Consider the following 19,391-nt stretch of genomic DNA (forward strand, 5'->3'; position numbering starts at 1 on the left):
GACAATGACGACTCCACAGTCGCCTTTGCCCTATGCGTTCGGACACCCGCGAAGAGGAATCGAACCCGAGGCTTCAGAATTACGAGGAGAGATCGAAGCCTAACGCACCGTGCATTGCGTAAAGAAGGAAACCTTTTGCGTCTCAAGCGAGTGGCTGAAGACCATGGGAAAACCCATGGGTCACACCCGTGTTGCACAGAAAAGAAATTAAAAAAAGGAAAAGAAAAGAGAAAAGAAAATAGAGAAAAAGGGGAAATTAAAGAAAAATAAGAGAATAGAAAGAAAAGAAAAATTAAACGAAAAGAGACGTAACAATAAAGATAACGAGGAACGGTTGCGGGGGACGAAATGGAAAAAAAAAAGTCCAAGCAATAACGAAATGATCGATAAAAAGTGGAATTTCGTGAAACACAGACATTCAAAGGAGGAGAGATAAGGGTGAGAAAATCTGTCACGGGTCAGAGAAACGATGAGATCTCGTGCAAAACTTCTCGTCGATGCAAGAAACATCTCAAGCAAGAAAAATTACGTGACCAGTACGAAAGCAGGACATCAGAACAAAGAGGCTTTGGTGCGGAGGAAGTTGCGAATAAACGAGAGCGGAGGAGTAATGTGTGGAACGTTTGCGGATGTGTGGAACGTTTGGGGATGTGACTATAGACGGATGTCCAGCGGATATATGCACAATACTTGGAACAAAGTTAGAGCATTTGTTATGCAATTAATTTTGGGAAAACAGGACGTAAGAACAAAGACTGGGCTTTGGTGTGGACGAGTCGAGCGTGGGATGTTTGCGGATGTGGGTATAGAGGGATGTGGACGTGTCAGCCGCTCAAATGAAGATCTAAGAAGCCCAGCGGATAATATGTGCACCATACTATATATATATATTTTTTTAGTAATAACAATCATACTTGGGACAGTGTTAGAACATGCATATGCAATCAGTTTTGGATAAGGAGCCACTGAAAATAATCTTCAGCGCAGATAAGGCAGCCATTTCAGTACTGGTCAATTCACGGACGCTACTCAAATCACGTGGGTGACTTTGTCTCCATCGGAATTATTCCCCCATTAAAACATGAATATAGGCACAAAACGTATGTTTGCATGTGAAATAATTCCTGATTTATAATGAAAAACACTTTTAGTGACGGCAATTTTTTTTAAATGGCCGGCATTGCTATATTTGGTTACCTCCATATCCAGATTTCGTTGAAGATGCATCTTTTAACAGTACCAGGTTTGGTTTTCATAATGGAGAAAAAAAAAAAAAAAAAAAAAAAAAAAGTTTTTGCACATATCCGCTGGGTTACAAGGGCCCACAGACTACCGATGGACTACCAATGATGATGACAGAGTGTGAGACAGAGTGAAGACAACACCCCACCCCGCCCCCCGCACTCTGGGTTAACCACGGCGGAGAAATAATGAATCAGAGAGCGAGACGCATGATGGGACGTATGTGCTGCGGGGCGGGATGCGTGGAACAAAGGGCGAGAAGCGTGAAGGAAAGTGGGTACGCACTCGGAACAACAGATGAAGAAAAGGGTGAGGTACGGATGAAGATGGGTGACATAAAACAAAGAATTGGGGGAGGAACAATGGGTGAAAAATGAAGGCGGAAGGGTGAGATTAATTTTGTTTTTCTCTAGTTGGGCAGCTGGTGTCGCGTTGCTTGACCGATTCGTCATGTTGGTGGTGGTGGTCGTGGCGGGCATCGTGGGCTGTTGGCGAACAGCGTAGACTTTGATGAAACGAGCAATCAAGTGGCGCTCTGATGTAACGCTTGCTTGGTGAAAGCCGGGTATATGGCTATGTTCACTCTATGTTTAAACGGGCTCTTGCAGTAGAGAGTTGGCCTTCGGAGGACGTTACTTTAACGTAGGTTCATATCCCATTCGGTGCCACCACCTGTTGGAGGCCTGGGAAGCCTGAGAAGATTGTATCTCCCTACAATTTTCCCAATATGTGTACTGATTGGTATTACTCATGACTGTCTCTGGTCCCCTTAACCCCTACGTGTTACTGTGTTACTTAGTGTAGAAAAACAGTCTAATGAGGATCACAATGGAAATAAGCTTACATACTTTTTTGTGTTATCTTCGGCAATTGTAATTGTTATTTCGAACTATGCGTTCTTTCCATTATCTGCACTTCGTGTATATTGATTCAATACCAAATAAACTTATTATTATTATCATTATAACCATCTACGCAGCAAGGCGAGGCGTCTAGCTTCGATGAGTGGGACACCACGATGTTTCTTGGAACTGCCTGGCACCTTGGACCCTTTTCTGTCGAATGGTAATCCTCGGGGGTAATAAAGGAGGTCTGGCGAGCGATATCCCCGAGTGCCTGGCTGAAGGGCTTTTAGAAAGCTCTTCCCTTTACGCACGAAGTGAATGAAGTTTCCTGGCGTCGATCACAAGTTTTCTTGGAATCACTGATGGAGTTAGATTTTAGTCCTTTTGTAGAACGGGGCACGTCTAGTTATAATCGCACCCTGCTGCAAAGGCCCTCACATAAAGGGGAGGGGGTGCATATGCCCTGGGGCGCCAAATTCCAGTCTGAACATGGCGCCCACAAGGCTGACAAAATAATTATAAGAAAATGTCAAAGGAGCCCTGAATATTGTACCGTGATATACGAATTATGCGTTAGAATCAACAGAATATGAAATATTTTCCCCTTTATCCTTTGTGCAATAGTGACACTAAATAAAATTCTTAAAATCTGTGTAATTATTTCGCAAGTTAAGAGCTAAAACACGCTGTAAGGGGTGGTGGAGATGGGAAGTGGTGATGGGGGGGAGGGGGGGGTCGTTACTGAGAACTTTGCCCCCGGGGCGACACTTAGGCGTGTCAGAGGGGGTTTACACGGTCTAACGGTTCGTCGAACGCGGTTCGACAGACACGTGTTTAAAGTGATGGTGTGAACGTGTGAACGGGGTATTTGGTTGTCGAACACGTTGGTTAAACCCCAAATACCCCGTTCACACGTTCACACATCACTTTAAACACGTGTCTGTCGAACCGCGTTCGACGAACCGTTAGACCCTTCTTAGGGCTCTGCCTGCTGGGTCCATTAATTTTACACACAGACAGTCACAGGGAAAGTTGGCGTATATCTACAGCTTATGGGTCGACCGGCGCTTGAAAAATTAGCTGAGCCAACCGGGCTTCGAAGTTCGAACCGGCGATAATCAAGGAACGGATTCGGAAATGGGCAGGGCAGTGAACCATAAGAAAGGATATGTTGCAACTGTCTTACTGACTGGACGCTCAGACGTAGTAAGCGTAGGAGAGGGGAGCTAGACAGAAGGTTATGAAATGAAGAATTTTGTAGAGGCGCTGTGGCAGATGTTGGAGAAGGCTTCAGAAGTTCAGAAGTGGATTAATGTTGGAGAAAGACTGAAGTGATGGAGGGGAGGGAAAGAACTGAAGCCATAAAATAGATAACTAAAAAATAAATGGATATCAAATAAGTAATAAATAACCATACAAACATGAATTAAATAACTAAAAAATAAATGGATATCAAATAAATAAGCAACCATACAAACATGAATTAAATAATTAAATAAATCAATAGATATCAAATAAAATAATAAATAACGATGCAAACATGAACTAAATAACTAAATAAATGGATATCAAAGTAATAAATAAACCATACAAACATGAATTAAACAACTATAAAAATAAGGGGGATATCAAATAAAATCATATACCATACAAACATGAAATAACTAATAAAACAAGTGGATATCAAATAAAGTAATAAACAAGCAACCACACAACTAAACATATAAATAAATAAGTAAAGGGTTATGAACTATAGGTTACCAGCGCCTCTATCCCCTTTGGAATATTTCGATAAATACATAAACGAATAAATTAATAAATGGTTGTTGTGGACTAGTTTACCAGTGATTCTACCCTCTTGGACAACCTCAATAAATAAATAAATAAATTAATCAATCAATAACCACACAAATTAATTAATTAACCTATAACCCCACACACAAATAAATATATCAATCAATAAAAAATCTGTAATCACAAATGCAAATAAATATATCAATCAATAACCACACATACAAACATAAATAAATACAATAATTAATGTATAACCACACAGACAAATAAATATATCAACCAATAACCATACACAAATGAATAAACACATTAATCTATAACCACACACAAAAATAAATATATCATTAACCACACACACAAATAATTTATCAATAACCACACACACAAATATGTACATCAACCAAAAAACACACAGACAAATTATATTATATTATATATATATACAGATGAACTAATACAGGCGTGACAGAAAGTCCACGGCGTGAGGAAGAAAAGACGAGCCTCGTGAGGGAGATGTGAGGTTTGAGGGAGCTGCGATGACGCGCGCGGGGGAGAAAGAGAGATGTGAATCAGAGAGGATGTTACGTAAACGACAAGGTCGATGACAGGATGGAGACCCTCGCCGGGTGTGGAAATGTGAAGACGTGGTCGGTGGTGAAAGCAGCTTAGAATTAAAGAAAAAAGAAAAGAAGATAAAAGAAAAAAAGAAAAAGAGGAAGAAAAAAATCGACAAGGAGAGGCAGAAGAAGGGTCCAAAAACAGGACAAATAACAATTAGAATAAATAAATACATTAAATAATTACAACAACAATAACAGTAACAACGTTAATGAGTTCGAGAGAAAGCAGAGAGAGAGAGAGAGAGAGAGAGAGAGAGAGAGAGAGAGAGAGAGAGAGAAAGGTACATTTGGGAGATCACAACAAAAATATTATTGTGTTCGAGACAAAACAGAGAAAAGAGAAAGAGAATGAGAGAGAAAAAAGGGAAATTTGGGAGATTGCAGATGACTGAAAAGTGGAGTTTGGAAAAATGGATGAGATTGCATGAAACATGGATCCGATGGAGGACAATCCTGCCCATGAACAAAAAGACAGAAATACGAAAAGAGGGAAAAAAAAAAAAAAAAAAAAAAAAAAACATGGCGCAGTGATAGAATTCCCGGCTGCCACTACGGCGGTCCGGGTTCGAATCCAGCCCAGGGCTGAAATAATTTCAGTATCGCTACGCTGCGAGTCGTTACTCCAACTCTCGTTGGCAGGGAGTTGGGGTGTGTGTGTGTGTGTGCGTGTAAGGTCACAGCATCACCCATAGATCAGTCATATATATGCTTTGAGCTCTCTTTCGGGAGGGAAATAGCTGTCGATCACGAGTCCAACACGTGAACCAAGACCATGGTGGTGAATCCCACACCCAACGGGGGGGGAGGGAGGGAGAGAGAGAGAGGAGAGACTGTTGTGCACATTATCACAATCTAATTCGGTTTTCCCTTTGGGTCCACTCGAGTTTCAGAGAAGCAGATAAAATACTGTATAACCACATGTTCTAAGGTTCCAACATCAGTTTCCCCTCAGTGTTCAGAATTTTTCTTTTTTCTTTTCTTTTTCTTTTTTTATCCTTTGGCTTGATAACTGTCCATCGACTTCTCTCTCTTTCTTAAGACAATTCTTCCCAGTTGAGAGGTTCGACGTTGTGTGAAGAACGGCGAGTCACACTCCTTGGAACAAAACAGTCGATACTCAAGAGGTTTAACTCTAAATTCGGCCCAAATAAACTTAATCAAAGCAAAACTTGATATATGGGGATGTGAATACATTTCCAATGCCGTACAATAGAATTAGGTAAAATCATTATATTCGTACACGATATAAGCAATAATTTTTCACTCGTGCATAAGCAACAAGAGCTCTGGCAACGCAATTAACTCGCATTTCCTCTTCTTCCCCTACAGGTACTCCGTCCATACATTTAATGCCTCCCAGGACGCAAGGCGGGGTCTCTTCGACAAACAACGACAACGAGGCCCCTCGCACCTCGCAAGGCGACGGCCCGCGCCGCGTGATCTGGCCTGATGGTTCGAGCCCCATAGGCACCCAGGATGGCGGGGTTGGCGAGGACAAAATCCCACATGGCGATGGTCATGAGCCAAAGAAACCGCCTCCGAGGAGCCACGAGGAGCACGGTGACTCCCATTCTACAGAACCACTCGGTCCGGGCCCACGGAACCCCAAGGATGGTGGGGCCGGAGACCTTCCAGATCCTAATCAGTGGCCAAACAACCCATCACCGAAAAGGCCCGAAGACCACGGCCACTTACCGGAATCGCACGGTTCGGAAACGAGGTACTTTCGTGGCAGAGAAGACAACGATCACAGCGACCACGGGGCTGAAGTGGAGGAGGACCTCTGCCACTCCCTGTGTCTCTGCAAGCACGACGACTCCGTCGTGTCTTGCGAGCACGAACACGTCGAAGACGTAAGGCACAAGGCATTTTCGTCACTGGGGTCTTAGTGAAGGGTCGTCACGTTTAGACAATGCAATTCTATGAAATGCCTCCTCAATTTTTGTGTATAAATATACCTTTTACAACAGTCAACCAATACAAAATCATAAAGTTAAACGCTGGGTTTTCATGGGTCAAGTGTAATTGAGAAGTCAGGTTATGTTTGGTTAGGTTAGATTGGCTTAGGTTATATGTGGTTAGGTTAGGTAAAGAAAGCCTATTGTTGGGCTGTTATGTTATGTTAGGTGAGGTTAGGTTAAATACAGAATACGTACTGTTCGGATTTTGCAATTTGTTCGCGATGCAAAAAAGAACAAAAATTCGACCAAGAGGCTTCTTAGTAACCATGGAGTTAGACAACTTTATGGATGGGGGTGATAGGTAGTATTGGACATGAGACTGCCTAGTGTAGGCCTTATAAGTCTCTTGCAGTCTTCTTATGTTCTTAACTTCTTGTACCACCGCAGGACCACATCCACGAACTGGTTCTGTACGCAGACCGCCTGCCCAAGAAGGTCAAGACGTTCCGGGTGATCGGCTTCGACAGGCTCGAGATCCATCAAGACACCTTTGCAAACCCAAACATGACCATTGAACGCATCACCTTCAAGGGCATCGGCAGACTCGTTCTTCACCCTGGATCCTTGTATTTTCATGAATATTCGAAGTAAGTGGTTACCAGTTGCCCCCCCCCATGGGCACGCACACGCACGCACGCATGCACACACACACGCAATTTTGAAGCTAGGCATGATAAACTGGAGAGTAGGAAACGTCCCAAAGAGCGTTGTTCCTATCCAATGTATTACAATATGTATATATATACATTTAGGTAAACACATACACAAACACACACGTTGAGGCTTATGCAGACACTAAGGGGCCTGCTTATATTGCTCATGCTGTCTCCTATTTTGTTTACAAAAGGATTAAGGATTGCAAAGAAAGAGTATGTCGACAGGAGACCTTTTGGTCCATAACTAGGTCAGATAAAATAAAAAATCCTTGAGCACTGACGTAAGGCACTATGACACAAGACCGTTCTTTGTTCCAGCGGCAACACCAAGGTGGAAATGGTCTTCGAGGGCTGCACCATCCCAACCATTCCCGAAGGAGCCATCACCCAGAACGCGACCCGGCACGACAGCGAAACCATCGAACTGGGCCTTGAGGACACCCGGTACATCGACCTCGTGATTAACAGGTGAGATCGACAGCTACGTTTCTATAGGACAACCCGGCGGTAGATAGGGACAAAGTACAACGATTCCCCGAAGTTTTCCCCTATGCGAGTTCGGCGGTAACGGCTTCAGGAGCCTAAGGAACCAGTACGGAATAGGGGAGGCCCAGCGGAAGGGAAGGGCACACAGTACAATGATTCCCCGAAGTTTTAACCTACGCGAGTTCGGCAGTAACGCCTTCAGGGGTCTAAGGAACCTGTGCGGACTAGGGGAGGCCCAGCGGAAGGGAAGGGCACACAGTACAATGATTCCCCGAAGTTTTAACCTACGCGAGTTCGGCAGTAACGCCTTCAGGGGTCTAAGGAACCTGTACGGACTAGGGGAGGCCCAGCGGAAGGAAAGGGCATACAGTACAATGATTCCCCGAAGTTTTACTCTACGTGAGTTCGGCGGTAACGCCTTCAGGAGCCTTGCCCCTGAAGAACCTGTATGGAAGAGGCGAGGCTCCCTCCTCATCCTCCTTCAGCATGGAGGAGCTCTCCACATCTGGTCTGGCTAACATCAGAAAATTTCATTCAATTGAGGGACGTCACCGTACTGTATATTAAAGCTGAGCGTTACCATGATGTTTTTATTTACTTATTTTTTCCTCTGTAAATATTTCTTTTGAATTCGTTTTCACTTGTTCATCTTCTCCCCCTCTTCGTCAATTCAGAAAACAACAGAGGTTTGCTTATACAGCGCAACAATTATATAAATATATTCATCTTATACGTCGAATTCAACGTTTATCTCTCTCTCTCTCCCTCTCTCCCGGCTTCGCTATACACCGACAGGTCTCCTGTCGGCCTTTTACTTTCTCATTAAAGGGGTTATCACACTGCGCTTCCACGGGCTTCACCAGAACCGACAGTTGAGAGTTAGTTTAAGACTTCGTTCCAAACATTTCATTTTTCAAATCTCCAAATATCAAATTATCTCTCCGTCACATATAGCAAAGTTGAATGATGAACTAAGAGATTGAAAACCTATAGGAGTGTTAGACAGACTGTTGAAATGTTCTTAGGCCGGACACACACGTGCAGTTTAAACTGACAGTTACAACTGTTCAGTTATAACTGTCAGTTGAAACTGCACGTGTGTGGGTATCTCAGTATCACTGAGATACCCACACACGTGCAGTTTCAACTGACAGTTATAACTGAACAGTTGTAACTGTCAGTTTAAACTGCACGTGTGTGGCTGGCTTTAGATTAGTCTAGATTTCTGTAAGCGAAGTCATATTCTAGTTATTCAAATGGAGGTTGGCGGTAGGATGTCGGAGGAAAATTTGCCCGGTGTGATAGCCCCTTCGATCACTGCAACACGAAAGATGAGGCACTTCCAACAGGAGGCCCTCAGCTGTGTTCCAAGCAATCACCTTTGAGAGATGTACTCGGACAGCTCCGTCCATAGCACCTTATGGATGGGTGGTAGTGGATATGGCACTGCCTAGTGTAGGCCTTATGGACTCTTGCAGTCTCCTCTATTCTTATGTTTTAATTCTGTTTATTTCTCGGCAGGTGTTCCATTGCCGACGTTGCGAGACACGCCATCGTCGACACACGCTTCATCAACTTCTCCATCAACAACACCAAGGTACGGTCTCTTTCTTTGACGACTTTAAAATGGCAATTGCAGAGAGAGAGAGACAGAGAGAGAGAGAGACAGAGACAGAGAGAGAGAGAGAGAGAGAGAGGGAGAGAGAGAGGGAGAGAGAGAGGAAGAGAGAGGAAGAGAGAGACAGAGAGAGGGGGGAGAGAGAGACAGAGAGAGGGAGAGAGAGAGAGAGGGAGAGAGAGAGAGAGAGAGAGAGAGAGGCAGAGAGAGAGGAGAGACAGGCAGAGGATGAGAAAGAGAGACTGAGACAGAGAGAGAGAGAGGGATACAGAGAGAGGGAGAGGGAGAGAGGGAGAGAGAGAGAGAAAGCGAGACAGAGAGAGAGAGAGAGAGAGAGACAGAGAGAGAGAGAGAGACAGAGAGAGAGAGAGAGAGAGAGAGAGAGAGAGAGACAGAGAGAGAGAGAGAGAGAGAGAGAGAGAGAGAGAGAGAGAGAGAGAGAGAGAGAGAGAGAGAGAGAGAGAGAGAGAGGGTGAGTAGACGCCATGTGAGGATGGGACCTTTATCAAATGTACAACGTTTCGCTTGTTGAAGCTTTTTCAATCACTTGAAAAGGCTTCAACAAGCGAGTACATTGTGTCTACTCTCATCCTCTCTCTCTCTCTCTCTTCCTCTCTCTCTCTCTCTCAGTCTCATGTCGACCTCTCCTACTAACCTGGCATCATCCCCCCCCCTCGCGCTCCCGCCCACAGTGTTGCGAAGAACTTTATACATTTTAATCTGGTTGGCGTCATACAATATTATTCAGCCAAAGAGAAGTTCCCGCCAATTAACCCCTTCGGTTCAGCGACGCACTTTACAGAGTCTATTCTGGCTAACACCAGAAGATTTAATTAAGTTTATAAACCTCACCATACACGAAGAAAAAATCGTTACTCCAACTTACGGAACTGAGTGGCATCCCTACGGACCAGGGCCACGTAACATTATTTTATGATTGGAGAGGAAAAAAAAAAAAAAATCTCACAATATATCAATTCTGTTAGCCTCCGCAACTCTCCCCCCCCCCCCGTTCATCAACTCTGTGACTATTTCTTTAGTGTGACCACGTCCCTAAAGGAAGGTAACGATTCGAACTCAATGAATCGAAGTCGTCACTGGACCGAAGAAGTTCAAGGGGTTATCACACTGGGCTGTTTTTCCTCCAACCTCCGATTAATCGGCGGTACCGCTCACCTCCAGGTCTTCTTCAACCGTAAAATAACTTTTGCAAATTATTTTGTTTTCTCAACAAAAATACATAGAATGTCATTTGATATGCTGGAGGAAATCTATTTTCCTCCAGCATATCAGATTCTTCGCAGAGAGCTGCGGGCTGGAAATCTCCTCCAACAGTCGGAGGAAAAATAGCCCAGTGTGATAACCCCTTAAGTGAGATGTTTCCATACACCCCTTACCTCCTCATACTACTAATACAAAATTAAAATAGAATAAATTGACAAATAATGATTAAGTAATAAATAAATTAATGAATAAATGAATAAACAAGGATTAAGTAATAAACAAATTAATTAACAATGATTAATTAATACATTAATTAATGAATAAATTAATAAACAAGTGAATAACACATGAACAAGGGTTAGCTACGGAAACCCGCAGAGGGCCAATCACGGACAGCATAACATGCGGGCGCCGAGCGGGGGGGAATTAAGTGTTGGGGGGACCAGGATTTGACCCTTAAACGGGTTTAGGATAAGGCTTCAGGGCAGGACTGGGATTAATATTGTGTTCTTCACCCAACGAAGATAAATCCCACGCCAGACCAATCCACTCTTGACCACAACAGCCACGCCCTCATTCCAGATCGGCCGGATGGAGACCGGGAGCATCGACATCGACGTGTACGAGAAGTTCGAGATGGTCAACACCGAAGTACCGACGCTCATCAAGAACGGCGTTTGCATCCGCAGCGACGGGGTCGTCGTCTTCTCGGGAAATGTCATCAATATGATCGAAGGCCTCGCTCTCAACGTCACCTCAGACAGCCAGGTATTTCGTGTGTATTTACGTAACTATGTGCGTGTGTGTGTGTGTGTGTGTGTGTGTGTGTGTGTGTGTGTGTGTGAGAGAGAGAGAGAGAGAGAGAGAGAGAGAGAGAGAGAGAGAGAGAGAGAGAGAGAGAGAGAGAGAGGTACTGTCTCTGAGTTCTCTCCTATTAATATAAATTTTGCTGTAGCTGTCTAATTTAGTTTTAAGGGACGTTCATTCAGCCATGGGGTTAAGGGTTTCCTCTGTCAAGTTCAAGTTTAAACCTGTCCAAATTTAACATTTCCATACGGAGACAATTTCTTTGGACTATTTGTAAGCCCTCCGCCTTAGGACAAAATGTGGTCTTGACCCAATACGACATGTTAAGAACATCATTGGACCATTTTTTTTTCCTCTAACATACACGCTTGCTTGTCGCGAACAGAACCCTAATGCCTTTGTGTTCCCTCTGCGCACAGGTGCTCTTCGAACACAACCAAGTCGGGGAGCTGGACGCTCTCGCACTCCTGGGCATCGTGCCCCCGAAGGGCGCACGGGGCGCCAGCATCGTCTTCCTGGACAACCAGATAGAGACAGCGGTGCCAGAGTCCCTCGTGATCCACCCAAGATACCAGACTCACGAACGGAAAGTGCTCAGCAACAAGTTCAATGTCCCTTGCATGTGCAACATCAGCGAGATATTCGGCGACTTGCTGAACACCAGCAACTTGGAGGGCGAGGTCTTCATGGCCGTCATGGACAACTCCCTGTGCTTGAACGAGGACCTAGTTTACATGAAGGTCAAGGAGTACCTGGACGAGGAGTGCTGGACCTTGAACATGTTTTACATAATCGCTGCGGGTTTGGTCCTGGCGATCATCCTCATCCTCGCCGTCGTCATCGTCATCTGTTGGCAACGCGTCAAGAAACTCAAAGAGGAAAACAGCTACGCCACCGAAGGCTCCACGAGGAGCTTTTCCACACTACGGTCATGCCCTCCGCTCTCCCCTGGCGTGCCGGGGCCGCCCTCCTCCGAGGGCAGGGCATCCCCGTCATGGATCATGGCCATCCCGGAGATCAAGACCTACCAGGAGACCGAGGTTCACATGCCCTATGACCGAACGGAGACGATGGATAGCTCGAAGCTCTCGTACTCAGGATCTCCATACCACAGCTACAAGAGTGATGGGAGGACCTCAAGTCCTTTCCACTAACCCCCGAACTCAGGCTCAAGCACTACATCCATCAACTGTTGTCTCGAGTTTCCCTGGCCGGAAACTCGTAGTCCCTTAGGACCCTGCAACACCCTTGGAGATCTACCAGGGAAGAAATGTTGGACTGTTGTCTCCATTGCCTAAGTATGGGGCTGTTTCTTTGTCACTATCTCATGAGAGGAAAAGGAGAGCAGGTTTTGAATGTCAACTCTTCGTATGTGAAAAAAGTGATGGAAAAATGGAGAAGGTTGACGACCTGGACACCTAGTGAAAGTGACGATGCAGATGGACTTTGGAGACGGGCAATGGGGGGCGATAGTCCTCTACAAGCTCTGGGCCGTGGGGGGCATTTCGCGATGCCTATCTCTGGTCCTCTTCATATATGTAAATAACATTTACCTCATGTACCTTTGAATACTTAACTTTCTGGTGTGGTTACCGCCATGCGATTTTATTCAGGGGTCGTGACCCTTTCAGGAGGAAATGACTAAAGTCCTTTGGATAACAAAGGGGCGTCATACAGCTCAAAAGTCAGCTTGGCGGCAGACAAAACGAAAGAAGGACCACTAATGAGGGCAAGGATTAGTCATGACGAATTTAGAATATAAAATGTTAAGCAATTAAGTGTCGTATGCTATCCTCCCCAACAGTGCGTTCAGGAGAATCAAGCTGAGTGAGAACAGAAAATACTTAGGTTTATTCATGTGTAATAGCGTCATTACCCATAATCATTTGGACAATGACCTTTGTTTTTCCTATCAAATACTTCATGAGATGAAATATCATTTTGAGTGATCATGATTTCCCTTTGATTTTTTCACGTCATCCACAAGTAGCCTATCCTCAACAAATCATTTTTTTTTTGGGGGGAGGGGGAGGGGCATTTTTGGCTGATTCACATTTTCGATTCCACATTAATTTTGTTATCAATCTTTGGGTCGAGCTCAATGTTTTCTCTGCGTGGTACCATTGTTGTTTATATTTCAGTCCTCGACCGAGCCACAAATATGTATGTATAATATACAGCAAATGTACAATACTATAAGTACACCATTACAAGCCCATATTTAATTCTTCATATTCCTATTTTATTTTCACATTTCAGACTGTCAGTGCACATCCGTGTACAGACACAAATGTACATGAAATCACACAACAAAAAATAAAAATAAAAATAAAACGAAATGTCAAGGAGAAATAACTTTCATATTACCCTTTCGTAACAACACTTCCTGTGCGGGAGTCCCACATGCGGTTCCTTTCCAAGGGCAAAAAGGGGAACACGTATCCTGTCGACGCTTTCACGCTTTCCAACGAAACCTACTCACTCATGGCGTGAACAGAGGCTCACACCAGGAGGCGCCTAGCGACGACCGAGGGTAGTCTCATCTACCTTAAGGCGTCATCACATTGGGCTATTCTTCTTCCCACTGTTGGGCCAGATTTGCAGCCCACAGCTTTCGGGAAAGGGATCTGATATGACATTCTATATAAATTGATGAGAAAATAAAATAGTTTACCATAGTGGTTTTACGGCGGAAAAAGTTCTGGAGGTGAGCGGTACCGCCGATTAATCGGAGGTTGGAGGAAAAACAGCCCAGTGTGATAACTCCTTTAACTTCTTCGGCCCAGTGACGACTTCGATTCATTGAGTTCGAATCGTTACATTCCTAAGGGACGTGATCACACTAAATAGTCACAGAATTGATTAACGGGGGGGGGGGGGGTTGAGGATGGTAACAGAATTGATGGGTAGTGAGATTTTAAAGTGATTTTTTCCTCCGGGGTATGCAAACGTCAGCGAAGATGACGCTGGTCAGCGTCATGTGAACTGCAGTCGAGACCAACCCGACACTCGGCACACAGCCCACAATCATTTAGGTTCAAAAAGGAAATAGGCAAGAACTGGTTTACCAACAGAGTGGCGAACGGAGTAGATTTAGAAACCATATACCGAGAGCGAACGAATAATGAGCGATGGAGCAAGTGTGTTACTGAATGGACGCCGCGAGATGGTAAGCGTGGAAGAGGAAGACCAGACAGAAGGTGGAGAGACGAGATAGAGAAATTTGCAGGAGTGACGTGGCAGAGGTTAGCGCAGTCGTGTGAATCATGGAATGCTATGAAGGAGGCCTTTGTTCAGCAGTGGACTCAGGATGGACGAGTTGATTGATACTGAGAGTTGAAACAATTGGTGGTTTTAAGAGTAGATGAGATCACTTTATGGACAGAAATGACAAGTGGGTACATGGGACTCCCTAGTGTGGGCCTTATGGTCTCTTGCAGTCTCCTCTATTCTTATATTCTTATGTACTCGTGTTTATGATTCCTGCATCAAAATTGTACAGCTGTGGCGCGTTGGGGCTCGTTCTCGCTTCGTCATTAGAGGTCTCCGGTTCGACCCAAATGATTAAAATGAATCACAAAGCAAAATCTGATCTTCTTTTTGTGAATAGATCCAAAAATTCCCGTAATGTTTCGATACTGCTCTTTCACAGCCTTAAAAAGAAACAATAAATAAACAAAGTAAATAAAATGAAATATATTGATAATAATAAAATAAGATCAATAAATAAATAAAGAAAAACAAATAAATATATAGTAATAAATACATAAAAATAAATAAAACAAACAAATAAAAAATAAAATATCATTATATCTTTTTTTTAATCATGTACATAGTTTTCCGTATATTTGTTTTTACTTGGTTACACAATACTTGGAAAGGGGCGTCTGCCTCTTGACCCTTTGGGCAAGGAGACCATTTTCTGAATAAAATTACTTTTTTCCAAATAGAAAAATAACAAAATGGCAGCCAGAATGCATATAATAATGCCGATCCAAAAGACATTAATATAAACTTTAAACCTCTGGGGTTATAAGAAGACTTTCTGCACGTAAATAAATTCGCCAGAATACATAGAAAAGACGACGCCATTCCAGAACAGTCAAGTGTCTATTTAACATGGCCACTCCTCATGCCCTCATTCTAAATATTTTCTCTCTCTCTCTCTTTTATCAATTTCTTTCAATCCAATTAGCAATCATTTTCTATTCAATTAACCCAGGGGTTCTCGACCTGTAGTTCACGGGACGGCTTCCAGGGGTATTTAGAGGACTAGCGAAAGCCCTATATATCTATTGGGTGCCCAATGGTCCACGCCGTCATTATGCCGGTACCCCATATACCTATGAGGAAATTCCCTGTTTGCCATCAGGGACGTGCCAGTTAACAGTGGGTCTTACGACTGTGTGAAGTTCTCTTTGTCTTATCTTTCTTACAAAAACTGTCCGATATGGGTGACCCTGCAGAGATTTCCTCTCTATCGACATAGCTTTTGTAATCATTAAGATTCTCAAGCCTATCCACCATGTCAAGGTGTCAACTCTCGGAGAGGAAAGCTTACTTAGACATTTAAATCTGAAGATCTGAGGCGAAAGAAGATTGTACATTTTTTTTATGTTACTGCTTAACTGATGAATACAGTTATTACAACTTGAACCATTTGGTATCCATTGCGGTGCCATTGTATATTCAATTAATTTTAATATATCACCATTTTCTATATTCTGTGTCAGGTTAATGAGGGTATGGGTCGATGGTCTGCTGCGGGTGCGTAACGCGTGGCATTTCCCCTTTGCCTTCTGGGTGCCGTCATGTGATTTAATTCATACTCGCTTTCATGTTTCATCTGCCGAGTGACAAAGACCAAAAGCCTTCACGTGCCTCGTGACTCAAGTTCTTCCCCTCATACTGTCGCTATGGTAAAAGGAGCGTGTGTTTGTGTTTTTGTTGTTTGTGTGATACATATGTGTCTATATATATATATATATATATATATATATATATATATATATATATATATAATCAACCACAATACACTTTAATTCTAAGCTATCAACATCGAGGGGGACTCGTGGAGGCCAGCATGCAGAAATAGAAACGTGGTACTGCCAAGGACTCGAACCTGAGCTAGCACGTAACAAGTGTGTTCACTGGGACCCATTCAGTTTTATACACACACACACACACACACACATATATATATATATATATATATATATATATATATATATATATTATCAACCACAATACACTTTAATTCTAAGCTATCAACATCGAGGGGGACTCGTGGAGGCCAGCATGCAGAAATAGAAACGTGGTACTCCCAAGGACTCGAACCTGAGCTAGCACGTGGCAAGTGTGTTCACTGGGACCCATTCAGTTTCGTACATATACATATATATATATACATATACATATATATATATATATATATATATATATATACTATATATGTGCGTATGTGTGCGTGTGTGTTGGAGGGGCGTTTATGAAGGTCGAAAGTGTCGGGGGCGCAAGTTATTCAAAGAGAGTCCTTGAAGACTTGGCCTGCATCCGGATCCAAAGTCTAACTGCTTAAAGCTTTAACCAGTTGCAAATGGCGGCCGACTGTCCATTCTGACTCTCTCACACACACATAAACACACACACACACACACACACACACACACACACACACACACACACACACACACAAACTTATGAAATGAGTTAGAAAATACAACCCAAGCCAAGACTATACAATAATTCAAGACAACGTTTAAACAATGGCAGAAAGAGACGGGACCCCACAGGTATTGTTCCAGTCCCGTACACTACAGCTAGGTAAACACACCCACATGATATACATTGGGTATAGGTGCGTGTGTGTGTAGTCACACTATTACCCATATATCGAGTCATAGCTCTGAACTCTCATCCGCGAGGGTAATGCACGTCGATCACAAGTCCAACACACGATCTAAGGCCGTGGTGATTCATACACACACACACACACACATACACACACACACACACACACGAGCATAGCTCCCCTTCCCGTAAAATACAACTAGGTAAATACACACACACACACGAGCGCGTTAAACAATAGTGTGTGCAAACACCATACAAGAATTTAAGAACAAAGTAGATGTTGCGAGATACAAAGATAGCTCCCCTTCCCGTAAAATACAACTAGGTAAACACACACACACACACACGACGGTGCGGTGGTAGTGTTCGCAGTCGCCAGTACGGCGGTCCGGGTTCGAATCCGGCCCAGGACTGAAATAATTTCAGTATCGCTGCGCTGCGAGTCGTTACTTCAACTCTCGTGGGCGGGGAGCTTGGGGGTTGTGTCCGTGTAAGGTCACACCATTACCCATAGATCGGTCATATATGAACTCTGAACTCTCTTCCGAAAGGGAAATAGCTGTCGATCACGAGTCCAACACGTGATCCAAGACCATGGTAAATCACAAAAAAAAAAAAAAAAAAAGAAAAAAAAAAAAAAAAAAAAATGCAAGAAGGAACCCTAGACTGATAATACGAAGGACTTCCAACAGCTGCCAGCCGGTTGTTGGAGTCCAACAAAGCGACCTACTGTCCTTTCTGACACAATCCTGGCGACAAATTTCTCTTCTAATTTAACGAGATCGTTTACAGATTTCATCACGGCTGAGGCCACACACTTTCATTCAGCAATGGACGTAGGGGGAGGGGACGAGTCCCCCCTAGGCTGAAGGCTTTAGGACCAAAGTCTTCTTTGTGTCCAAGTTTAAGAACCCTAGAAGATAAAGAGAGAGCCACGGGTCTCATTGCGAGTTTATTCCTGACCGGTTTCGCTTGTAGCTTCTTCAGAGGAATGAAGCCACAAGCGAAACCGGTCAGGAATAAACTCGGAACGAGACCCGTGACTCTCTTTTTTTTCCACCTTTTTCAACTTGTCACAATGTCTCGACCAAACCTAGAAGAACCATTTTGGACCGACTCGACGAGTGGGATTTCCGAAGGGTCGCCACAGCTACGCTCACAAATCGCCACGAAGAGAGACGTGGGGGGAGGGATTTCCTATATGATTAAAAGCTCCAGCTGGACGACGATAGCTTTATCGGATGTTGAGGTGAATGGCTCGATAATGAAGGAAAATAATGACGGGTCAACAGGGCCCTAACATGGTTACGTGCCGCCGCGGGCAAAGTTCTCAAAAAAAAAAAAAAAAAAAAAAAAAAAAAAAAAAATATATATATATATATATATATATAAATATATATATATATATATATATATATATATATTATATATATATATATATATATATATATATATATATATATATATATATAAATAATGATAAATAAATAAAAAAGTGACCCCCCTCCGCCTCCTCCCACCACCACTTCCCATCCTTACCATTCCTTACTGCCTATTATACCTATTGCCCTGCGAAATAATTAAACAGATTTTCAAGATGTTATTCATTGTCCCTATTGCAGAAAGGATACGGGGGGGGGGGGATATGTAATATTCTGTTGTTTCTAACGCAAAATTCGCAGATTGCTGTAAAGTATCCAGGGCTCCTTTTCTTATAATAATTATTTTGTCAGCCTTGTGGGCGGCGGCATGTCCAGACTGGAATTACCACTGGTGTGAACAGCCAGAATAAACATATAAATCTATCATATGAAACGCCTCGTAAGGACGGAGCCAGCAAGACACTTCGCTTGTTAGCTTTATCAAGATGCACTTGATAAAGATGTAACACACGAAACGTCGTGCTAATAAAGGCTCCGTCTCACATGTGTTTATTGACTTGTCGACAATTGCCAATGTCGACAACTGGCAATGCAGTGTTGCCACTGTGATCTATGCCAGTTCCCACGAACGAGTGAGATTTTTACCACGAAATTCCCACAAGGAAATCTGGATTTCCACATTTTTTCCCCACAAAAAGGAATTATTATATACACAAACAAGTTCACTGCAACATATAGTTTGCTCACAAAAACATCCCATGTGAGCAAATTTCTCAGATACAAATTTGTGGAAATTTCCCACAAAATGGCATCGGTCTGTTGAGTGTAAATACCTGTACATAAACAATATTCTAAACAGAAGAGGTTAATTTACAGGAGTTATCTGATTTATTCCTATTTTTC

At 43.3% G+C, this 19,391-nt stretch overlaps 2 protein-coding genes across 9 annotated transcripts in view; one reads left to right on the forward strand and one right to left on the reverse strand.

Moving 5' to 3' along the window:
* Positions 1 to 14,101, forward strand: part of LOC143039598 (uncharacterized) — a 16,427-nt gene extending 2,326 nt beyond the window's left edge. Inside the window, exons 2-7 of the mRNA XM_076209845.1 lie at positions 5,831 to 6,354; positions 6,850 to 7,049; positions 7,437 to 7,586; positions 9,126 to 9,201; positions 11,029 to 11,214; positions 11,673 to 14,101. Of these exons, the coding sequence (XP_076065960.1) occupies positions 5,831 to 6,354; positions 6,850 to 7,049; positions 7,437 to 7,586; positions 9,126 to 9,201; positions 11,029 to 11,214; positions 11,673 to 12,407 (1,871 nt within the window). The 3' untranslated portion in view covers positions 12,408 to 14,101. The remainder of the gene's footprint in view (positions 1 to 5,830; positions 6,355 to 6,849; positions 7,050 to 7,436; positions 7,587 to 9,125; positions 9,202 to 11,028; positions 11,215 to 11,672) is intronic.
* hiw (MYC binding protein highwire) overlaps positions 1 to 19,391 on the reverse strand; it is a 154,775-nt gene that overhangs the window by 55,137 nt on the left and 80,247 nt on the right. The window lies entirely within an intron of this gene.

Source organism: Oratosquilla oratoria, chromosome 26 (genome assembly GCF_046742065.1).
Source record: "Oratosquilla oratoria isolate Oo_2021 chromosome 26, ASM4674206v1, whole genome shotgun sequence".
In the NCBI taxonomy this organism is placed as follows: domain Eukaryota; kingdom Metazoa; phylum Arthropoda; class Malacostraca; order Stomatopoda; family Squillidae; genus Oratosquilla; species Oratosquilla oratoria.